The sequence below is a fragment of the Ciconia boyciana genome, chromosome 7 (assembly GCF_034638445.1).
Source record: "Ciconia boyciana chromosome 7, ASM3463844v1, whole genome shotgun sequence".
Classification (NCBI taxonomy): Eukaryota; Metazoa; Chordata; class Aves; order Ciconiiformes; family Ciconiidae; genus Ciconia; species Ciconia boyciana.
This window is the reverse complement of record NC_132940.1, coordinates 44,715,849-44,740,205: the sequence shown is the minus strand read 5'-3', so window position 1 is coordinate 44,740,205 and position 24,357 is coordinate 44,715,849. Positions and strand designations below refer to the sequence as shown.

Genomic DNA, 24,357 nt, shown 5'->3' with positions numbered 1-24,357 from the left:
TATGGAAACAGCACTGTGTCCTACAGCTTCCTTGGTTTTCTCTCTCAGGCACCTCACTTTGCCAGGCATTTTCAAGTCTGCTATGTAGACAGATCTTCCTACCACCAAAGCAACTGCAATAATGATATCAACTACTTCATTATTTTTGAGTTAGTAATTGGCAAAACGATTTAATCTACCCATTTTACTATCTTGAGTTGCTTGATTAGTACTTGTCCAAGAGGATTTAATGAAAAACTGCCACTGTATACTTAATTATTCATTTAATATCTGCTCAGCTGTTCTTTTCTTTCTGCGTTATATTGTTTCTTACATGAATCTTTATACTTCCCTATTTGGTTTTCATTGGTATTATTTTAGTCCATGATCAGCAGAGATAATTCTCAAGAAACCAAAATTGTCTGAATCTACATTAGCGGACTGCTAGAATTTGCGTGGCACATTAACTGACTTCTAAGATTTATAAGTCATTAAAATATATTTGCATTTCACTAAATCTATCTTCCAAGATTTGTATTTCATTATGGTCTTTTAAGATTTGGACTACAAAGATTCTGACTATTAGGTGTTATTTGGAAGGTCATTTGGATATCTTGCAGATGTTACCCAATAGTTTATTGATTTCCTAATTATTCCATTTTTGTTACCTCTGATGCTTTATGCTTCTTTGTTATTTTACAACTTAATCAATATGATTAAAAAGTAGACACAGAAGGGAAGCACTATAAATACAGACTAATTAAAGTTTTAGAGACAATAGACTGAGAATTTCTATTTACGTCTCACCCATTAACAAAAAGGTAACCAATAACATTAAAAAAATAAAATTTCAATGGGAGAAGTAAGTACTTTTCTACACAGTTCACAATTAGGCCATAAAATTCGTTTTTTTCAGTCTTTCTAAATCTCTGCCTCTTCCTGGAAATACCCAGAGCTATAACAGATTTAAAAAAACAAAAAACAGATAAGTGACAATAGGAATATAAAATTCCTGCCTGAGGACACACACATTTGCACCTCTGTTTCTTCAGAGTCAGTTTTGGGGATAGTTTGATACAGAGTTCCCTCTTTTATGGCTGTCTTTCTGGCTGGCTTATTTTGGACCAGTCACAAGAACTGGGAAAGACTTGACTAATTTTCTGTGGCAATTCCCTCTTAAATTCCATACTTACTTCCTGTGTATATAAGAATTATAAAACTGAGTCTCCTAACTCTTACAAGAGATGAGGGCTAGCGTTGTTACATGAGTGGCCTCTGACTTCAGTCTGTTCATAAGAGTGGCAGCTCAACATTCCCAGCTGCAAAGAGCTATCAGGAGCTGTATTTGACCATAAGTCAATTGAAGGATTAGAATTGTTTCCTGTCAAAAGGGTGCACTTTTCAATGATAATGGAAAGAAATTGTGGTTTAATAAGTAAATATCACATGCAAATGCTTAACCTATAAAGTTTCACTACTTTTCTGACAAGATGAAGTTTGCATAGCCCCTAACACAGATCTCAGTGCTGTAAAGGATGACCTTGTGAGATTCTGCCCACATGTATTTTCTAAGTTATGTAACTTGATAGAACCTGTACTGACTGGACAGATAAGTCAGTAACTGATCTTCATATTGAACAATGTGAACATGTATTTGTGAAGTGCTTCCCAGTGGTGGGTGGCAAATATAGTCATCCCCATTTTAGAGATGAGAGTAGGTCAGAGCTGTGACAGAATTTGTATCTCTATCTGAATTCTCTGATCATCTGACCATGATCCCTAACAAATGAAGGCAGAAAATGCATACAAATGTTGTTCTGCTGGCATTACAACAGGTGCGTGCATTGTGGTTTAATTTTTCTGTTACCTGAAAAAAGCCTACACAATATTGATACTATAACTGACTTGATGATTGGGATTCTCTGCTAAGAAGACAACTAGACTAAACTGCATGCAAAAGTCTCTTAAAACATATTATATCTTATACCTTTAGTCCCAGTTCTTTGCATGGCAAAGCATATATTTGTCCTTTGCCTTTACATGATTGTATTTTATCACCAAGAATTCATTACCTTCCAAGTTAGGCTCCTCATATACAAGAGTCAATTTTATTAGTGTTATGGTTTCATAACACAACGTAATTTTATTCACAAAGAAATTACATACCAAAGACCAAGGGTCAAAGTTGCCAAATGTAAATGGGAAGCTTTATATTACCTACCTTTAGGTGCCTAACTTACAAAGATATACAAGAACTACACCAGAGCTGAATGCTGCTTCCTGTGCCAGTGCTGGGTGCCTATCCACTTATGCTTCACACAATTTGATGATGTGAAGTAGAGTGTGCACTGCTGTAGTCTGGAGGGTTCTCTCTTCCTTACTGCAAATGTTCCCCAATGTGTAATAAAATTTTTCAATACAAAAAAATGCTCCCTGGATTCATCTAGATACAAGAAATAAGTTTTGCCTAAAAAGACAATGATCACCAAAAGAAAAAAGCTGATGGAATAGCATGTTCATCTTTCTAAAGGCCTCTGTGGTTAGTTTCATAGGTTGGTAGTGAAAAAAATCCACCATCTGGGACTGACAATGGCATGTTTTCCTTACATACCCCCTACTTTTGGGGCCCTCTACAATATTTAGATTTGATTCTAAGCATCTGGTTGAATACTCTTTCTGGGTAATGAAATTCCACACTTACGTTACTGAAAAGCAGAAAATATCATAACCTGTAGAAGACACAAGAACCTAGAGTTGTTTTTCACAATGGGTAAAAAAAACTATAAATGAAATCCTAATTAGCACAGTATTAGCAGACATCTAGGCACCAGATGTATGAGATACCAGGCATCTCATACATCTATTTTAATACTTCCCATCTCATACAGCCTATAGGTAACAAAAATGGGCACAATGCCAAAGAATGCACCAGAAAAAGTTTATATCAGCTGGCATAGAGAGACATTCTCAGCAGTGAAATGTGTTGGAACTAAGGAACATATTTCTGTCACAAAATAAAAGTGCAACCATCTATTCTAACTCTCCCTCTAATCCCAGTGGGTTTAAGCAATTACCGTTATCTAAAAAAATTGCAAATTAGACTGCAATTACTGTTGACTGTGGCAGCACTGTTCTTTTACTGAACAAATAGATCAAAAATTATTAATTGAATTAATGACCAAGAAACTGCAAGTTATTACAACCTTATACCAATTATTCACTGCAGGCTTTAAAGTCATGTTTAAATCAATAATTTTCTCATTGCCTTTGCTGAAAAGCAGGTCCCAGGCACATGAGGACAAAGATATAACCAAGGATTCCTGACACTTCACATGCTTTTGATCATGCCTCTGACTGTAAGAAACCCATGATCACTCATGAGGCAGCTGCACTGTGTGATAGGAGCTGAAAAGTCATAAGCACTAGAAATGCCTGCTCTGTATCATGTTAATCTCAGTGTATTATTTATCCATGATATCTGTCACAAACCTGGTATGAAATTATGAAACCACCTGAGACTCCTGTAAGTAACCAGCCCTATACTGTTTATGGTGGGGCTCTGGAAAAATAATGGTTTCAAGCAGAAACATGGAGAACTTCCTTTTATGACAATGTGGGAAATCTCACAATTAGAAAAAATCCATAGAGAGGAAAGCTTCTAGGGAATTGTACACAAACATCTGCTTTCAAATGCACACTTCCTGTAAAATATCCTTTGTGCAATTGCTCTGGCAAAGATTACTGTGCCAGCTGACCTCATTTACGTAAACATGAACATACTCATTATGATTATACCTCCTATATAGTATACTTGCCTCCCAATGTATTATAACAAGATGGCTTTTTCCCCAATGTCATTTACAATTTATTGATGCTAACAAGTTATTATCTTTTGATGCTCAGCTGGGCACTGTGCAAGAACTGCACAAATAAAGATGAATAATTTTGGAATAAGGGAAAGGGTTTTTATAAAACATCCCAACATGAAAATAACTGCTTAGAGGAAACAGTAGCTCCACACATGCTTTCAATTTCCAATTTGGCCAAAAATCAGATTTAACTTCCAAAGAGTATTCTCCTCCTACATACAATATGAATTAAATGCTTCTGTTAGCAAAGATAAATCAGAGCATTGCTGGGTATGCACACAGGGTGCTTGTTCTGGGAAAACAAGTTCTGTGAGCACAGGCATTTCCATTTTGAACTTCAGCATAAGTGTGCACATGTGAAGATCAACAACAAGGACTCTTATCTACACAGTGATGCCAATATGGGACTGCTGAAGGACCTGAAAGACAGAGCTACTATTCTGTATTGTCTGAAGCAAACAGAGAATGGGAGGAAGGATCTTCAATACATTTTTAATGCAGCCCAGTCACCTCTCCCAAGCTCAGTGTCAAGTTCTGTGCTTTTCCCTGGTGAGAACTTGACTGGGAAAAGCTGGAAGCTGACAGACAGGGCTGCCAAGGTCAAAAATTGCTGCATATGGAAACTTAATATGGTTTATTATTTTTCCTATAGTATTATATACGTTAGAAAGACACCTAAAATCAAAAACCATAAAAAAATGATAGTACTTCTCCAAAGCATATTTTCTTCCATAGTGCAGAATAATGGATCTGCTTCAGAAAGCACCACAAATGGGTAGATCTGTGGACCCACACCATGAAAGTTTTAACAATCAATAAACATATCCAGAATATTGTTAATTCTATGTTTAGACTCTGCTCCAGAAAGTTCAGAAGAATGGGACTAGCTATAAACCAGTGAACAAACCCTATTAGGTAGGGCTACATGCTGCATTCGGAAATGCCATCACTTGGATGGGAAACTAGATCTGAGACAATTAAGAGAATGGACTGAGTGACAGAAAAACATACTGCTCATCTAAAACTGGGGTTTTAATTTCCACAGTAAATTACTGTGGCGCTTTCTGACCAAATCTTACGTAAAAGGGATGGAATTTCACAGTGTAACGGTTCCTTCATTCTCAGAGATGAGAACAGGATTACTCTCTTGAGTTAGAACTCAAGCCAGCTTATCAGCTAGTATCAATAGGTAATTAATTACACTACCTACAGAAATTACTGCTATCTGTCCCAGAACTTAGAGCTGCTTCTTCTCCATACTCACCATTTCTGTCAATGGCAAAAGGGACATCAGTTGTGACAATTTCATAATTGCAGATCTGGCTATACTGTGGGGAACAGTCTTCGTCTATGGCTTCTACCTGCAGTATGCTGTCATAGATCTTTCCCTCTGTCACAGCGGCCTTATACACACTCTCCTTGAAAGTTGGTGAAAACTCATTGACATCCTTTACCTGGATATGGACCACTGCCCTAAAATAGGTAAATAAAGACATCAAAGAGAAAAATTAATTTAACACATTGCTAACAGTTTGTTTTCAAAACACTTGAAAAGACTAACAAAACATACCTAGAAAACTACGTAAACATCTGCAAAAATGAGATATTATTGAATTTCTATGTTTAATTTGCCCAATTTAATATCTTAATGTGGCATTAGGTAAAAACCTCTTGCCACAGCTTGTAGGGAGAGGGCTTCACAGTGCTCCCTATTAAAATCGGTCTGCCTCTTAAAATGGACCCCAGCAGAAAGTCAATGTTATCTTTCCAGTGTAAAATGGGTTAATAAGCAAAAAAAGAGGAAGATAATTACAGTAGTCTTACATATTCTTTACCTAAAAATGTTCAGTTTATGAACATTCTTCGACATTAAATAAGGCTCTCACCTTCTGCTGATTATAATTATCTAATCCTTTCATTAGTTACAACATTGTACATGTAAGCCTTTGAGGGTCAAAAATAACAGGCCTTTAGTATTTAATGAGCAAACTCTAAAGGCCTTCCTTTGAAAGAATTTGCTATCTGGTTTGACAGGCAAGGTAACAGAAGGACAGAGAAGTGAAGGGACTTTCTAGATCAATGGCAGAGACAGTAGCGAAGGTTGGGACCCCAGGCAGCCTAGCTTAGCGTGTGGTTTACTATACAAAACACTACAAGAAAGTGTAACAAAGTCTGGTCCCCATGGGCCAGATTTCATTTGGGCAGGATTAGACCAAAATTTTCCACAAGTGGAACGTACTAGCTTGTTACTGACATATGAGGGAAAAACTTCAAAAAATTTAATAACAGGAAGCAAAAACTGTTTCTGTAACTTGATGGTTATTTGATATTGCAGGCTTCCTTCTAAATGTCTATTCTTTTAAAATATCCTGAAAAAGTTCAGCATGCATTATAGAGCTAATTAAATTTTTAATTGTCATGTGTCCTGGATGAGCAAAAGGAAGAATGATTACTATTAATCATTTATTTAAATGGCTTTCAGCAAAATGAACAATTTGTACAGCAGTTATTCATCTACACATGAGTTAAATTCATCTTTAATGACAAATGGTTGGAACTTGGTTTCATGAATTGCAGGGGAAAAAAGGCACCGTGCTACTTAAGCTTATGCAGGGAATTGGCTCCACAGTAAAACGTACCACCTACTAACCTTCAATACCCCTCTCTTGCAGAGGATTTTAATTCCTTTGAGACTTGCTGTCCAAAAGCTGGGGTCAGAAACACACTGTACAAAGGCAACACTGCTGCAGCTTATATACATGCACATACTAAAAAATAAGGGCGATTTATCTTTTCTTACCATTTGAGAAATGAGATGAACAGACAGAAAACCTACTTAGAATTTGTAAGTATCAATTAAAAGGTAGTTTCTATGTCCTGGATGATCTGTTTAGTCAATATATTTAACATGAAATCACGAATAGAAAAATAAACCAAAACTGAGATGCAGTTCTCCACTTGAACAGGGATCCTATTAAAAGCTTCAACTGGAACTACTGCAGAATGGGTCAAACTGCAGGAGACAAAAAAGAAAAATATTTTCTAAAAGGAAAAAGGAATAAAAAGTGGATGGACTATTGCAACAATGGTTTTATTTGCTTTCTACCTGACTACAATATAAAAAGGAGCCCTTCAATATGATCTGTACTGTAGAGTAAATGTATGCCAAAGCAAAAAAAAATTCTCCTCATTTTCACCCACTTGTGAGATTTCTTCCAGTTTGTTCCACCTGGTCCTGACCCACAATCATAGGCCTGGATGATGAATGTGTATTCCTTCTGCAGTTCACAGTCAATAGCACTTTTTGCTCGAAGACGACCTTCTCCAGATGTCTTGTTTAGCACAACAGCTTCGAAGGGCATTTCTTGTCCATGGATTTTAAAAGCACAGATTTCACCTGTGAGGAATAGCATGACAGTCATAACCAGGGAGGTCTAAGTCTTATGCACTAGGGTGACACTGGAGAAGTTAGCACTCAGTTGTATTTTACATGCTGTTATAGATGGGGGCAGTACAGACTCAGGCATCAGTTTATAATACATCCAAACAGGCCATTAGCCCTGTGCTCGTACAGCGTGATGTGGTGAGTGCAGCTCTGGTCACGTACTTCCCTCTTCCTCTGTCATTACTAAATGGTTTCTTAAAGCCCTAGAGACTATTCCCTAGATATGGTACTAACATCAGTGTTGAGCTAAATTATATTTGAGCTAAATTAAGACTTCATGTAGTTAAAGAAAATAGCAGAAAGAAAAATAGATAATATTTTGGAGGTGGTCTTTTCTAACAGCTGTCACTCCTTCCTTGAGCCACTCGAGCTGCCAGGTGGTAGCAGATGTTCAGATTCTTGCAGTTTAGTTTCCCAACACTGAAAAAACTAATGATGCAGAACATGGGCACATTCAAAATATATCTTGCTTTATTTACAGACATATAACATCTTTGGAACAGAAGCAGTTGAAGGCACACAGACAAGTGTCCCTTTTGGACATCTCAGTCACCCACTCACATTCACACACTCATACAAGAATGACTTCTTGGCAGCGACTCACTCTGCCTCCAAACTAATATAATAGAACCATAGCTTCTCTCAGAGGAATGCTATATAACAAAACAGATGATATAGCAAGGAGTAAAAAAATTGATTTGGACACAAAAGACAACATAAAAAAATCTTGTGAGAATGCGTCTGGAAGGGGGGAAAAAAACCCCAGTTTCTGGTGATCCTTTTTTTAATCCTTCATACTGATGGCAAGGATATGCACACTGAATTCATTTTTAGCCACTCCAGAATCCAACTTTAAAAATGAAATATTTATACAAAGACCAATGTGGTTTAAATATTTTTATGACACATTAAACACATGCTCTTTTGTGAGCAAGTCAGTCTCGGGACGTACATTATAGATTCAAAGCTGTCTCCCACTCACATAATCCTTTTCCATTTATTTCCAATTTACAGTTGCAGCCTTTTGGAAATCTCCTTGCCAATCATATCTGAGTCAACTGCCAAATTCTAAATTAACTCTGAATTGATGACTTCTATTCAAGCCTGGCTCCTCTCTCTCTTTTTCTATTAGAATATATTGTTTATTTTTAGAGAAGAGAGTAGACAGTGACTTTATAAAAGTGCTGGAGTTTATAATTCCTATTATGTGTGACAAAGAAAAAAATGGGAAAGGTGTGTGTGTGGGCAGGGTGGGGATTAGGTACACATAGAGTATAAATACAGGCTTTTTAGGGATGTTCCCTCAACTACCACCACATAGGTTTCCCTTTATGGTAATGGGAGCTGAAGCTGAGCTCAGCTATATACATTGACATTTAGGCAGATTAATCCCACACTTAACAATTGTAATCGATCCTATGAATGTCTTTACAGGATCAGCACACAGTTGTTTTAGTAATTATGAGGCACTGGTAAAATACATTAAGATTTTGCTTGGACATTTGCTTGCTCCAACCCCTCACTCAAGTGGCAGGAAAAGGCAGTGTGTTTTCCCAAGACAGACAAAAGATGTGCTCTTTTCCAGGCGCTCTTTCGTTCACCCTCAATGAGCCCAAATATTTGGGCTATAGAAGAAGGAATGGATTTTACCCTGAGAATCTACCCTCAGACTCTAAAAAAGACTACTACTTTGCATATCCATAAAAGCAGGCTCCACAATGTTTATGAACTGTTGCACAAGAAACAAAGCATAGGATTAAGAGAAGGCTGAAGTGAAGAAGTTTGTTCAGCTTTGATCATGGGCACTGATCACTGAGTTTGTATCTCAACGTGGTCACATATACCTTTGGAAAAAAAATTATCCTAACTTCCCTACAACTTCAAAATGAAACATTCATCTAAAATAATATTGTGGATTTCAGTTTTATTTTAATTGAATACGAAAATAACTGTAAATGTGGGAAGTCTAATGGAAAAATACTATTTGTTGTGTTCTGTAACAGAGGCCTTCATAGTTTCTTAATAACAAAGTTTTCCTCAGATGCACAATCCATCAACAGAAATAATAACTTCAGTGTTTTGTGTTTATTATTTTATTGATCCACTGTTTGATTGTAAACAATACAGCATTTGCGGACATCCAAGCCTACTGTTCTTAAAAAACGGAAATAGCTCAGGGCAGAAAAAAGTTCTCTCAGCCTTAATCTAAACATTTATCATTTTTTCCCCTCCAAATGCAGAGGCCTGATGCAAAGCAATCATAGAAGCAGAACATATTCTAATTAGTTCTCAGCAAATATTTTAGAAGTCTCTATATCCTGCTCCTATGCTAGATACTCCAGCTTTATATATAACTCTAATTTTGTCTTTTATATCCCCATTTGCCAAAGATAAAATAACGACAGCTGCATGGATATGGGGAGATATTTGTAAATACACAGCAAAAAACCCACATACTCTTCCAGATTCTGGCTACAGCAACCTATTAATATGAAAACAACTGTATATGTTTTTAAAAACTAGGTAAGATTTTTTTCAGAAGGATTCTACTACTGTTTCCAAAGAAATGAGTTAACACTGTTGAAAAATGAAAATGTATAGTAATCATAATGATACTAAAAAGGTGCCTTAATGACTATATTGGAAATGGAAATGATAACAGAGTTGGAACAGCTGTAACAAAGCAGAAAATTAAATAAGGTCCACCTTTACACTGCAAGACGCACACATTTACAGATATATAGAACTACTGCTACTAGGCACTACAAATAGTGCCTTTTAAAATATAACAGATACTATTTTTCATTATTAAATGGAACTACAGGGCTTTATTTAAACCCAGCTGAGCTAACCCCAGACCTACATGATGCCAATGGGAATTGTGCCAAGCTTATATTATTTCCTGGGCTCTTAGATATGTATTGTTATGTAACTCATTTGAGGAAAAGGAGACAGGGTCTCTCTCTTATTCAGGCTCACCATTTAAGTTGTAGAACAACCACATTCAGGACTGTGGCACCACCCACCTTCCTTCTCCTTTGTAAGGTTGAAATAATTAGAGTGCAAATTGGGACATTGTTTTCCTCACAACAGACAACACAGCAAAATATTAAGCTTTGTTCTTCATTTCATTTGAATGGGTTTGGGAACAGGTGCGTATAGGATTTAGTGATCATAAAAATGGTGGTGGCAGTGAGTTGATAAAATAGGGATAAGCTGGTGATACCACATAAACGTAGAAGCACATCCACGAAATCCTATAGCAATTGCATCCAGGGTAGAGGGAAAATATCTCTTGGGCCAGGATGTACATCCTGAGGGTTTCCAGTTGCTTCCTATAAAATCTTCTGATTGCAGGGTTGAACTTTACTAAGAGTTGCTTCATTTTAATATATGTTTTAATTACATTCTGGACATTATGTTTTCTCTTCAAATCATTCAGACTAGCATTAGCCATAAGCACCTATTAATTTTGAAGCCTACATTATTTTAAGTTGAGAGCTCTGGTAGAGATCCATACGTTACTACCAGAGGAATAATAATCATATAGTTTCCTCTGTAAAAATTCTAATAGCCTGAAAAAAGCTATTGACAGTTTATCATTTCTGAAATATAACCAACAAATCTTTCCACTGTTTAGAAATTGCTAAAGACAATGTTTCATATTCAGCAACATTTGCATGCAAGATTTAGTGATTACAAGCTTTAATCAACAAAATTGTATTACAAATTACTGCCTTTTATATGAGAAACAAACCTCATGCTTCTTTCAGTAAAAATAAAAATCCCCAATGTTACTCCTTTAACAACTACACAGAATTATTCACTTGAACTCAATTTCAGAAGTTATTAAAACAATTTCATGCTTATTTTGCCTTTCACAGCTACCTTTGCTTTTTCTTCAGCTTTCATTACACCAAGAATACAGAAGACTTCAAGTGAAAAGCCAGGATCTCTGACATTTGATAATTTTCATCAATAGTTAATGAAAGGCAACAGTTGTATGTGAATCAGCAATCACCAAATGTTGTTTCATTTGGTTGTATGAGGTTCAACAAGGCTAAGTGCTGGGTCCTGCACTTGGGTCACAACAACCCCCTGCAACGCTACAGGCTTGGGGAAGAGTGGCTGGAAAGCTGCCTGATGGAAAAGGACCTGGGGGTGTTGGTTGACAGCCAGCTGAATATGAGCCAGCAGTGTGCCCAGGTGGCCAAGAAGGGCCATCTTGGCTTGTATCAGTGTGGCCAGCAGGACTAGGGAAGTGATTGTCCCCCTGTACTTGGCACTGGTGAGGCTGCACCTGAAATACTGTGTTCAGTTTTGGGCCCCTCACTACAAGAGAGACATTGAGGTGCTGGAGTGTGTCCAGAGAAGGGCAACAAAGCTGGTGAAGCGTCTAGAGCAGAAGTCTTATGAGGAGCGGCTGAGGGAACTGGGGTTGTTTAGCCTGGAGAAGCGGAGGCTGAGGGGAGACCTTATTGCTCTCTACAACTCCCTGAAAGGAGGTTGTAGAGAGGTGGGGGTCGGTCTCTTCTCCCAGGTAACAAGCGATAGGATGAGAGGAAATGGCCTCAAGTTGTGCCAGAGGAGGTTTAGACTGGATATTGGGAAATTTTACTTCACTGAAAGGGCTATCAAGCATTGGCACAGGCTGCCCAGGGAAGTGGTTGAGTCGCCATCCCTGGAAGTATTTAAAAGACATTTGGATGAGGTGCTTAGGGACATGGTGTAGTGATGGACTTCGTTAACGGTTGGACCTGATGATTTTAAAGGTCTTTTCCAACCTAAACGATTCTATGATTAATTCCAACCAGAGTTCCCTGCATGTTCTATCCTCTCCAATGGCCTTATGACTGCTTGTGCAGTAGAGTTTACACAACTGTGTTCACGACATGTCTATGTGCGTGAGTGTACGCACATGTATTTGTTCCTGCCATTAACTCCCAAACCATTTGCTAATTTCAACTACATTTTTAAAAGATGAGTTGTTTCTCACAAGTGCTATGAAATTATGCAGCTGCACGATACAGAGACGCTACAGAAATAGTGTAGGGGTGACAAAGAGGTCACATCTCACTAGATAGCAAACAGTCCACACAAAGACCTTGTAAAAGCTCAACAACAAGAAAAGCTTCAATTCTATCTTGCACCTTTTTGGTACCAGTAAATCAAACATGAAGCTCAAACCTGTAGGAAGCTAGGCTTCACTAGTTCACTGCTGACAAAATTACTAATTTATATTCATATCCTGTTCTGATTTTATTACTCTCTAGCCTTTTATTATATTTTTATGTGTGTTTTTCTCAGATGCACAAATCAACATAGCTGATCAATTATTTAGAATAAAGGTTGCGGGTTTATACTTCCTGAGGTAAGCACAGTGTTCCTGAAAGATCCCGAAGTGCCTAAGAATCAAAGCCACGTGATCACATGCAAATCCACTCACACCTTAGAAGAGACAAATACTCTGTTCAGGAGAGATGCATCTTGAGTTTCAATTTGAAGAACAGAGACAGCAACGCCATGACCAAGGCATCACTGTGACCTCTGAAGACTTGCATATGAATGACAATAACACTGTTTTTTCCTTATGTGTGGCCTTCAAGAACTTGATTCAGCTATATGGATCCATCATGTCATAACAGAGTTATTTGACAACCATCAGTAATGAATCTTCTTCATATACTACATAGCACAACTAGGCTTCCAAAAATTTTATAAAATGCATAAATTTGCTTGTGGATATGACCTTCCTCTTGCTATAACTAAAGGTTTTAAACCACTCTTGTCAACACAATTGAAGTACTCTTAGTCTGAATCAAATTTGGATCTTTAACCCTTTACATGTGCTCTCTCCACATATAGATGGACCTCCAAACACAGGCATGCTGTTCTTTGAACATCGATCATCAAAGATGTCTGTTGGCAGTTGGATGGAAATCTGCAAATAAGCAATGCAGTTAGGACTACTATTCAACTCGATGTTTTCTCAGAAATGCAGCACAGACCCACTACATGCAGCCGATGTTGGGTTTTTCAATAATTTTGTTTAGGGCTTGCTGTTTCTCTTTGTTTTTTTTAATCCAGCCTTCCAGGATAACAACTGTACACAAGTTTCTCTGCTGGAATCCTGCAAATATCTCCTGCAGTGCAGAGCTGCCGACCTTTTGAGTGTCTCCATGCCACTGGGAAGGTTTACTGCTTTGACAAGTTTTTCCATCATAAGCTGTAGCTACTGTTTAAATAATTACAGAACATAGAAGGTTATGTTTTGAGGGAGGAAAGGGTAGTTTTTTGGGAAAAGGAGGCAAAATAATAATTACAGATGTAAAATATCTTTACAGATAGAAAAAAAATAAGTAAGGCAGTAACTACTGTATATGCTTTTCCAGCTCATTGAAGTCAACGCTATTAAACTCATACTGAAATACTAAAATCCAGGAAGCAATACTGAAATCATAAACAGAAGAAGGTGTTCATATCTTAATAAAATACAAAAATTATTATTTCCTCATATCTAATTTTATGGGCAACAAGCTCTGCAAAGTGAGAGCATAAATCCACTGCTACCCTTCCTATTCTATTCCTATGGATTTGAAATTGGAAAGTGAAGGAAACTGCACTTGCACTTCAAGTGATTCATTGTTGCCATAAGCTCACACTAAATGAACCAGACTTCATTCTTCTGCTGAAACAGGGACCGATTGCTCAGGATAAAAAGATAATTCTGCGGGTAGCATATAAGGAGCAGTCATATCTGGGTTTCTTCCTGGCTCCATGATAAGTTTCTCAGGGAAATCACTTAGGTCATGAAGGCACTCAGCAACAAAACACCTGAAAAACCTACTCTACAATTTTGTTTAAATAAGCTTGCTTAAAAAGTGTAATTTTTATGGACATGCTCTGATTATAGTGAGATATATGATCATGTTGCTCTGTTGGAAATTAGAGCACCACTGCTTAGATGCATAACACATCACATTGTGCACTCTGGTCTGCACGAGAGATCCTTGCACTCCAGCTTAAATGATGGAGAATTGATTCATGTTTATTTGAAGACTGTAATAAACATTGAGATGGATCAGAAAAATATGTAACAAGGAGATGAAGGTTTTTGCACATAAAGATGTGCTTAATTGACTAATGATTACACAGTTCTCAAACACCCTCTTTTCTAAAAGCATAGAAATATAAAATATTGTCATTCATTCCTCCCATCAATCAAATGCATATCAAATCAACATTCTATTGTAAATAACCTCTAACACCTCTTAATCTTTTCTTCTTTCTGAAATCTGCAAGATTCAAGAGAGAAAGAAAGCAAGAAGTTATGATTTTAAGAACAGTACCAAGAAAGTATACTACTATAATCAATATATGGAGCTTCAAGTCCACCTGCAACAACGGAAGGCTTTTGCTAACCTGATGTTTCATGTTTGCAAGTATCCTGTGGATTCAGCAGTGCATCTGAGTATCACACAAACACAAGCGCAACACATAGAAACAGCTGTCCAATTTAGTTAGAATGCTGTAAGGCATAGCACAGTCTCTTTAACAGTTACATGATCATTACTGAGAAATATTTGCCTTGCCATTTTTTAGAATACCACATTATAATGAACTATTTGAAAAATAATCCTGCAACTGCGCAGTTAAACCTGCAAAAAAGCACATTAATAAAAGGAACTTTATCCTCCAGGAGCTAAGTGGAGCATAATTACTCGGTTCCCAATTGGGTTATTTTCTGATCTAGTTTTTCACACGTGTCAATAACAATCATAAACACATGTACGGGTTGCCGTCTTCACGCACACTACCTGCATTATTTGATTAGTGTTCACTTGAGGCTGCAACATTTACAATCAGTGATTGCAGATTTCCTGCGGTCGCAGCAGATGAAACATCACTTTGCTTCAGACAGTCATCTTTCAGTAAACACCGAAGCCCAGATGCTACCACTGCCCTAATTCCACATCTGTGTCTGAAAGATGGATCATGAAGCTATTTCACCTCTAGATTAGTGAGGTCCACACTGAGAAAAATAGGAGATAACTTGCCTAGTGAGGCACTGACCCATTTACTGTGTATATCCTTTGAAAAAAGTGAACCTCTTTTTGTAAGAGAGACCTAGAGGCCTCTGCATGTAAGATTAAAAAGGTCATTACAATACTTGCAATAATTTCTAGCTACTGAGTATTGCTGAGTTGTTAAAGGACAAATGCTAATAAAATACATAAAAGTAGTTAATGATGTATAATGTGACTAGAATTTCAAATTAAATAAAGACCTTGGATTAGGAATGTTGGCTAGCAAATATGTACTGCTTATAGAATTCCTACAGTCTGATAGGCAAACCTAACAGAAATATTTTCTGCAGCAGGACAGGTGCACCAACATGACCTGCTAGGTTTGGCTCCCTTGTGAGATATACAGAGATAAATAAGAAAATGAACAGCACCATGTCACACTCAGATTAAAAAATCAGCAGCTGTTTAGTCTATTGAGGACTCAGCAGACTGACAGGAAAACTTACTTTTTAATTAAATCACTTTCCCTGGGGCCCTATATCAAGGCAGACAATTTCTGAGATAAAGAAGCTTGGAAAATGTTGCAATTTTTCTCCTGAATAATTTTAAACATATTGTTTTGGGGTATAGTTGGCTAATTCAAAGCACACAGTGAATGATCAATTCATTTTTCTACTTCTTTTTACTCAAAGGCATCAGTCAGCTTTAACTTGAGAACTATACCAGGAACTTTGGACTGGCTAGGACACAATATAAGCAGTGGACTTGACCACAAAAATCAAAGGAGAGGCAAGTACTAGGAGCTAGGGTTGTCTTGCAAAAATAATAACCATAAAATAATTCCAAATACGTAGACCAAAACAGAAATGACTATTGGGCTCTACAGAAAAGTGAGGCAGAAATAAAGGATTGCCTACTGGTTGTTATCAATAGACCTGTGTCCTTCTTCCAGCATGCCAATATTTTGAGATAGCCATTCACCCTCTTTTTTTCTCAGATTTGTAATTTGAAAGACCAGGTTGATGATAGCAGAACACCATTAAAAAGTATTACAGAATCACCCAAGAGCAATGGGTGGTCATTGGAGGCTATGTGCAAATGGGAGTCTGCAGACAGTTGAATGCCAGCAGCATTGAGCTAGAACCCAAGTAGTCACGTTAGCATGGTGCTGTGCTTGAATGAACAGGTGCCAATTCCTGGCTGTCTCATGGCTAGAAAGCCTGGAGTGAGAGCACTCTGGATGTGCACAGAAGACATAAGAAAGGACGGCAAGATCCTCCTGTGATTTTTACATTTTTTTTTTAAATGAACTGACAACAAAGAAAGTGAATTTTTATGAGAATTTTCTCCAAAGTGTGTATGCAGACATATCAGATTTGCAAAAATAAGCATGAGAAAGGTGCAATGCCAAATACCTTTGGATAATCATAGAATTTTCACGGCATTGGAAGCCTATGAAGTGAGATAAAGGGGAAATTATGCAGTTTGGATCTTTTCACTGGCTCCTAAACTCTTGTTAACATGCACAGTAAAATATGTCAGAGGCACGTTAGGTACCTCAGGATTGTTTCACCTTATGCTCATAAAAACACATGTGAGAGAGAACACAGTGAGTGAAAGGTTAGGAAAGGGGTAAAGTGCTCACACATCCCCAAGTTTTCACCCAGCTATTTACTCTGCTATGGCCTCTTCTTACAGAAGCAGATTAAATAAAAAGCCTAGGAACATTAATTCAATCTTGGCATGGAGCCTGGGCACAAGGGTTTAATCTGTGCATCCTGCAGACATGCAGTAAAGTAGAGCACTGAGTTTAATTGTTACAAGAGTACCATATGGTTCCTCCTGATCACAGCTTTTTTTCATTTGTTTTTACTTCCACTTGTCTGTCTTTAAATAATCTGAAATATTCAGCTCCAAGTGTAAAGTCATAATTTGGACTGGATCTCCAGACATGATGAGTTACTTTGGACACAAATGCTTCTACTACAAAGCATCATCACAAATGAAAAATAACATAGTCAAAATTACAGCATCTGGCCTTTTATCAGAATGGGAATCACATAGTGAAGATAATAAATTCAAGAAAAGAAAAGGTGAATGCAGATCTCTCACTACAAGATCATTTGCACTCTAATTTGTGTGGACACTTAGAATTACTATCATAATTTCTAAAAAAATATATTCAGCGTATCTTACTCCTCTGAGCCTTACAATCTCCTCCTCTTTTTTTCTGTTTAGTTTATTTCCTACCATGCCTTTAGAAAGATAAGTATTGGTGCCATTTTATACTGTGCTGTTCTTAAGCATATGGTTGCTCCCGCCACCATCACCAATAAGTTATCGAACGGCTCCAGCCACTGACCATAGTTCAATCAGTAAATGACTGGTTTTTTACACAGAAAAGGTTTGTAGTGAATTGTAACTCACAGGCAGTTCATGAGAAAGCCTTCTTTTTAGGCATAGAAATCAGAGAGAGACTCCCCACCACAGCTTTGTGTAGGACTGCCTTAGCCTGCTCATGCTTAATATTTTACACATTAGAGGTGTGAGAACCTCAGCTGTGTGAGCTGACTACCTCACTAGTTCCAGAGCTGCCCTTCAGCAACTGCTACTTGATATTTTGTTCCTTATTTCAGGCTTTTGATTCTGCTAATAACAGCACAAATACTTAAGCAGTACAAAATCTCAGATTTTTCTGAGACAATAACTTACACCTACTCAGAATTAAGTAAGATCCTTGCTTTTTAATGCAGGAGTGTCAGCCATAACATATCCTGATATATTCTGGATATGTCAGCCTGACACATCATGATATATTCAGTGATTCAGATGGGATTCCAGCCACCAAAACAATTTCAGAAGTGCAGACCCTTGGCATAGTATTTATAATGGTAGGGGGTATTCTGCACCAGTAAATCTCAGGCTGATTGCAAACATTACTCTTTCATATAATGGTATGATTGGTAGTAGTATAAAGTAACTTTTCCCATATAGAAACTCAGATTAAGTTTTTATACTCTCACTGATATGAAAATAACTATACTGGATATGCTAACTGCATCTGCATTGAACCTAAAGATACAGAACAACCATTAAGAACTCCATAGTAAAAACAGGGGCTCTGTCCCTTTCAAGATTTCACAATGGGATATCTTATGCATATTAATTATTCAGTAATGCAAGGAGGTTTGTTTTTTAAACAGTAAATTCAAAGGCACAATGAGCTCAACATGCTGGGTTTTGTCCTTCTTTATCATCTAACATACTGAAAAACCCTACTTATTTGCTATATCTCTTATATGTTATCCTATTTGTTGCCCTCATCTTTTCTCTTGAGCAGGAGCTATACAGAGGGCATAAATCATATTGTTCAGCAGCTTTGAAGATGATGTTAGCTTTTTTCCCAATGTGAAATTAAAAATGATTTGAAACTTTTCATGAAACTGAGCTGCATCAAAATAGCTGTTTTCAGAGAAAGGTCAGATTTTCAATTCACTCTTCTCAAAAACCCCATCAGCACTGCAGAAATGGCAGACCTATCAAAACATCCACAAAATACTTCTACTTCAGTAAAATTGTATTTTTGATAAATCATATTTTTACCAGCTCCATTATAAATATTTAATGACTTTGCTCTTTCTCTTTGATTTCTGCTCCCTCTCCGTTGCCCATTTCTGGCAATGTTAGTCTGAGTGCTGTTTGTGACATCATACCCAGCTGCATTTTGTGCCTTTTTGTTTTTGTAATCTTTTAGAAAAATTATGCTTCCTTGCTTCTTTATTCATGTAAGAGACTGGGGATGCTAGTCCTTCTGAAAACATGTAGCACTTCTTATAGATTATAATGGTTTTATAATCCTTGGTTTTAATTCCTACTTTCTAGGAATTTGGACTTTTTAGGACTTTCTAATCACTAGATTTCTTGTCCTCAAAACACACATGATCTTGTAAACATTTCAGTATCTGGGAATGTAACAGTGGTCCCTCCCTCACCTTCTGCCTCAAACCAGCATCTGAATAAGTCACTTGCTGTTCATGGAAAACTGAAGTCCTGAGGCCCGTGCACATGGGAATGACTAAAACTGGACTAAATTCAATGGAAAGATTCTAATTGGTTTCAACATGGAGCAAACCATGCTGTGGACATATATTTCAGTTTCATGTCTACATCTAAATACTCCTGGATTTATTATCTATTCCTTTAAATTACTTAAAATCTTTGTTTCTTTTGGCATATTTTGCATCTCTGAGATTTAAGACTTCTGTGGGAGTTTTGAGATGTATGAATTTAATTATAGACACAAGTCTTTGCAGAGCCAACCCTTTAAATGTTTTATAATGTGAACTCCCAAGGACGTTTCTGTATCTGTTTTTTCAGCAAATGAGATACCACACTTAAAAAAAAAAAAAGGACTACCTGAAAATAGAGTTGAAGTAAAAAATACAACCTGGGTCTTAATGATTATGTACAAAATTTACATTGATTTCAATGGCAAAAGGCAATCCCTTGCTGAGTACTGGTAAAATCCATAATTGCTAGAGGCCAAATTATCCTTGGTTAACTGAAGCACAATAAAAATAAACCTTGTGGTACAGAAATGAACACAGATCTCTCAGTTACCCGATGCTGTTATGTATAATATTGCAGATCTTGCTGAGAGAACAGATTATTTTTCTACTTAGTCTGTATTCTATCCCCACTTTCATTCTACAAAGTGAAGACCAAAGCTTATTTTTTATGCTTTAGGAGCTATGACTGAACTTTCATTGCAATTTAATGTTTAATTTGAAATTAATGGAATGAAGGATGCAACTATTAAAACCCAACATGTGCAATATAAAGCAATAAAAATGTAATGCCATGAAAATTGCACAATAATAAATCATTTCAGCAATTTAGAAAGTGCAAATAAATATCTATATAGTTTCTATTTAACTGCTCCTCAACAATGCAAAGAAACAAATTATATTTGCAGTTTCTGAAGTAAATGATAATATTAATTTTAATATATCTGGTAGGAAACACAAATAAAGTATTTTATCAAGATGTAAAGTTAATCCAAAGCAATTTTTGTGGTTAACACTAGATACTATTTAGTGGTATTTGCATTTACACCATCACGACTGGACAAACAGAATTTGACCGGCTGTGGCAGTACTACTTTGTGAATGTTTGGCTCTAGCCCTAGGAAGCAAATGCTGTGTCGGCACAGTTTTTAGAACAGACATTTACAGACTTGAATTTTTGGGTGACAAATGGTTTTCTGGAAGGAGGAATTGACTAACTGCTTGTCAGGGCATTTGCTGAAAACAGCTTCTCTGTTAGCTTTGCCATTAAAATGCCTATATACTTTGGAACATTCTGATTTCATGTAAAAACTGGTATTTTCTCTCAGTGAATATAGTGCAAAGTTGTCTTCTAGAAATGACCAATAATGGCAGTGTTATCCATACTGGTTTATTTTCTTTACTCAAAAGTCATACCTGCTTGCTCTCATGCCACAAATAACTGTTTGCAGTTTCTTCTCCTATTAGCCCTGTGGCACGTAACTAAAACTGAGTGAACTGGATCATGCTTCTTGCACATAATTAACAGACTTGTTTACTAAAATCCTCATTTCCAGATATATTGAGTAAATGCTGATCCTCTGGACTTCACTGGAAACTGCAGGTGGTTACAAAGCCTAAAGACCAGGCCATCTGTCATAATCGTATCTGAGCAAAATAACGTGATTGTACAAGTATTTTTAAGGGCGCAGTTTGAAGACAGAGGGATCGAGCAGTTGTCAAGTGAGAGCCCAAGGAATCTTTATTCCCAGTAAATCTTTAGATAAAATGTTTTGTCTCTGTAAGACTGGGCTGAGCTTATAGATGTAACAGTTAGAAAAAGCTTATGATTTGTTTGCAAACTCAATACGTAGGAAAATAATGAAACACAAAGAGAGACAACAATGCACTTCTTTAAGAACTCAGCTACTCTTCCCTTAGTACATAGCTCTGTTTACAACTTAGGCATTTTTTGCAAAATACGCACTTTAATCAGCTTCTCACAGGTTAAACTGCTCTTCCTATGGGAAGTCCATCCCTGGTCTCACCCACCCAGTGACCTCTGTCCCTCAGGAGCCTTTCCAAGGTCCTTCTACCACAATGAACAGACAGGGAAATCAGGGTAAAAAATCCATTAGAACAGCAACTGATACCCTGCAACAAAGGAAGACAACATCTAGAAATGAAATAATACAGGGAAGGAGCCATGCTTGTGCCAAGGCTTTTGTCTGTAGGACAGAGTTGCACACAATCAGGTGATGGGGGCCACCTCCACAAAGCCTAGCAAACACCTGGGAACAACTTGGATTCAGGACCGAAAACTGCCCACTCGCATACCCGCTTGTTTTCCTGGCTCCTTCATGGGGCTCTGGGCACGGCGCTGTCTTGTGGACCAGAAGGAACCCTGAGAAACGTGGCACGCTTAAGCAGGTAAATCTCACCTGAGTGAAGTTCTTCAAATAGTCCAAAATGCATTAATATCAGTTTCGTGGTTAATGAAAAATAGGCAGCCTCAACTGGCAAAAAAACCAGCAACAGCCCTTGTCATCCTCCCAGTGTTGTTATGTAATTAGTACATTATGACTGTCAAAATTACTTATCCAGATACTATCATAGCTCACTTAGCAGATTATAACTACTTAAACAGCCATAATTGTACAGAGATACGCAGCCAAGAAACCCTTGAAGAATTTTGAATATTATAGGTCTGATAAATGAGATGATAATGAAAGGAAAGCTATTAAAGCACTTACCATTTCTGACAAGGTGTGATTTTCAAATTATCAAGAATGTCAACTTTTACATCTACAAGCCACGTTCTGTAAATGGGGTAAAAAAGCTTCCCAGCTGTGGCACTGGTACAAGTTTGTGTGATGATATCTGAAAGCAATCCGTTTGACAGGTGATGTAGCAGCTACCTCTCCTCTTCATCAGAATTCTGTGAATTCTCAGAAGAGCGTGTGTGTGCACACGTGTGTACTGCAGAGAGGAGGTGGAAAAATACCAGCAATTAAAAAAAACCATACAAAAAAATTCTAGCTCAAAAGCAGATGAACCCTTGGTATCTGCTCATCAACATCAGGTAAGTCAGTGACACTGAGGAATAACTAAAACTTTGATTAAATATGTGCCAGGCTTAGTAGATCTTTTGAAATGGTTTCTTATGGTTTACTTTCCACAGTGGAACAAATGTGTAAACATGCAGGCATTTACACATAAGCTGCTTACATGATTGCCTTCTGCTCTAGTCCATACTTTCAGATATTTCCTTCCCGCCCCCCTTTTTTTTTTCAGGGGGGAATGGGGCAGCGGAGGGCGAGGAGGCAAGAAGAATCAAATATTTTATTAAAACCATAACATATTGTTTCTGATTCTCAGCTTTACATTCCAGGTACAGGGCAATCTGGTAAGAGAACTGATAATGACTTTTTTTGGTTTTAATGATGAACTAGATCTCTCACTCATATCAGTTTATGCATAGCATTGCTCCACTGACCTCAGAAAACCCTTGTCTATTTTTACAGCTGTAAGGGAATGAAATAAGCACAACAATCCCCAGTAACAGCTGCAAATGAGGCATTTTGAGTGGAAATTTCAGAGCATTAATGCCTTTTTTTTAATGTGAGCAACACACCAATATTTATGTTTTAAAAGTGCATGTACACTGTAAGTGTAAAAAGCTGTGGAAGAGTCTTGCTGTGTAAATTCACTGGAGACCTCAAAAGGATAATTTAAGAGTTATTTTTACCACTAATCAGTCACTAGTACTTTGACGTATAAGTCAAAGATACATGAATACAAACACACCCAAAAAGTAATTCTGTTGGCCGCGACACAGGAATATACAGGTATTTTTTCACAGTATCCACAGTGTCTTTCCCTGAATTTTATTCTCTTGGCCTGAAAACAGAAGTAAAATATGGTCATGGAAAAGGTTATATTAAAACACAACCACAGCACTACTTTGATAGGAGCTTTGGAAAGATCTTTGAGAGACTGTGCTATCAAGGAATGAGAGATCACTTTGTCTTGGTTCATAAGGCAAAAACAACAACTAAAAAAAAATCATAAATTCTTTAGGTAATACTGTATTTAAAACAGTGAAAGCACTAATTCAAAATCACAAGAACAAAGTTCAACTTTCCACAAAACTGATGACAGAATATATATTGCACAGGTGGAGTGAGGAAAATCATTATTCATTATTACATTAATTCTTTGTTGCCCAGAGAGGGAGCTCCATGAAGTCAATGGCAGCCAGGCAGCCTATGTTTTGTTACAATATTGAAAACATTTTGTCACAATCATCCTCACACATTTGGTTTCTGCTACTGAGTGGCATTGTCGGTAGAATGACAAACAAGGCTTAAGGTAGACATATCAGTGCTGGCAACAATTATTCTGAGATACTCCATGTATTTTCAACTCTGTTTTTATGATTGCTTTTAAAAAATAAATATATTCAACAATTCAGAGTGGCTTTCTGGATTCTATACTAAAAATGCTACTAACGTGGGAGAATGAAGACTTACTGTAAATGAACGATAGGAGTTCCTCACTCTATCTCTTTTAAAAGCATTCTATCTACATGGAATTGCATCATAAAGAATAGTGCTGCATGAGGCAAAATGAGAAACAAAATAATGATGAAAGCAAGCCTTCCAAAGAAATACCTGAGGGGTCTCTGAATGAACAATGAATAGTTATCACTGAGATTCCTGTTTCCAGCCAGGGTTAGTGAAACTGTAACTCCTAGGATGAGATCTAAAACCAAGATGACAGTGCATTGTTGAAAATCCCTGCCCTAAGAACAGAGAAGTCAGTTATCAGCAGGTGGCTGATGGAGAAAAGGGAAGGAAGCATCAGAGAATGCAGCATGATGTCTTCCTGCTATAGATTACAGACAGACCTAGTATGACCAGCAATCAGAAAGATTATTATTCTAATCTAAGATTATTCTTGTAACATAAGAATAATTAATCTGTGGAATC

The 24,357-nt window shown here is 37.2% G+C and overlaps 1 protein-coding gene across 1 annotated transcript in view; it reads right to left on the bottom strand.

The window, feature by feature from the left end:
* The window catches only part of CLSTN2 (calsyntenin 2), a 233,384-nt gene that overhangs the window by 86,448 nt on the left and 122,579 nt on the right, over positions 1-24,357 (bottom strand). The window contains exons 3-4 of the mRNA XM_072868489.1: positions 7,050-7,245; positions 5,113-5,321 (exon numbers count right to left, since the gene is read on the bottom strand). Coding sequence (XP_072724590.1) covers positions 5,113-5,321; positions 7,050-7,245 — 405 coding nt within the window. The remainder of the gene's footprint in view (positions 1-5,112; positions 5,322-7,049; positions 7,246-24,357) is intronic.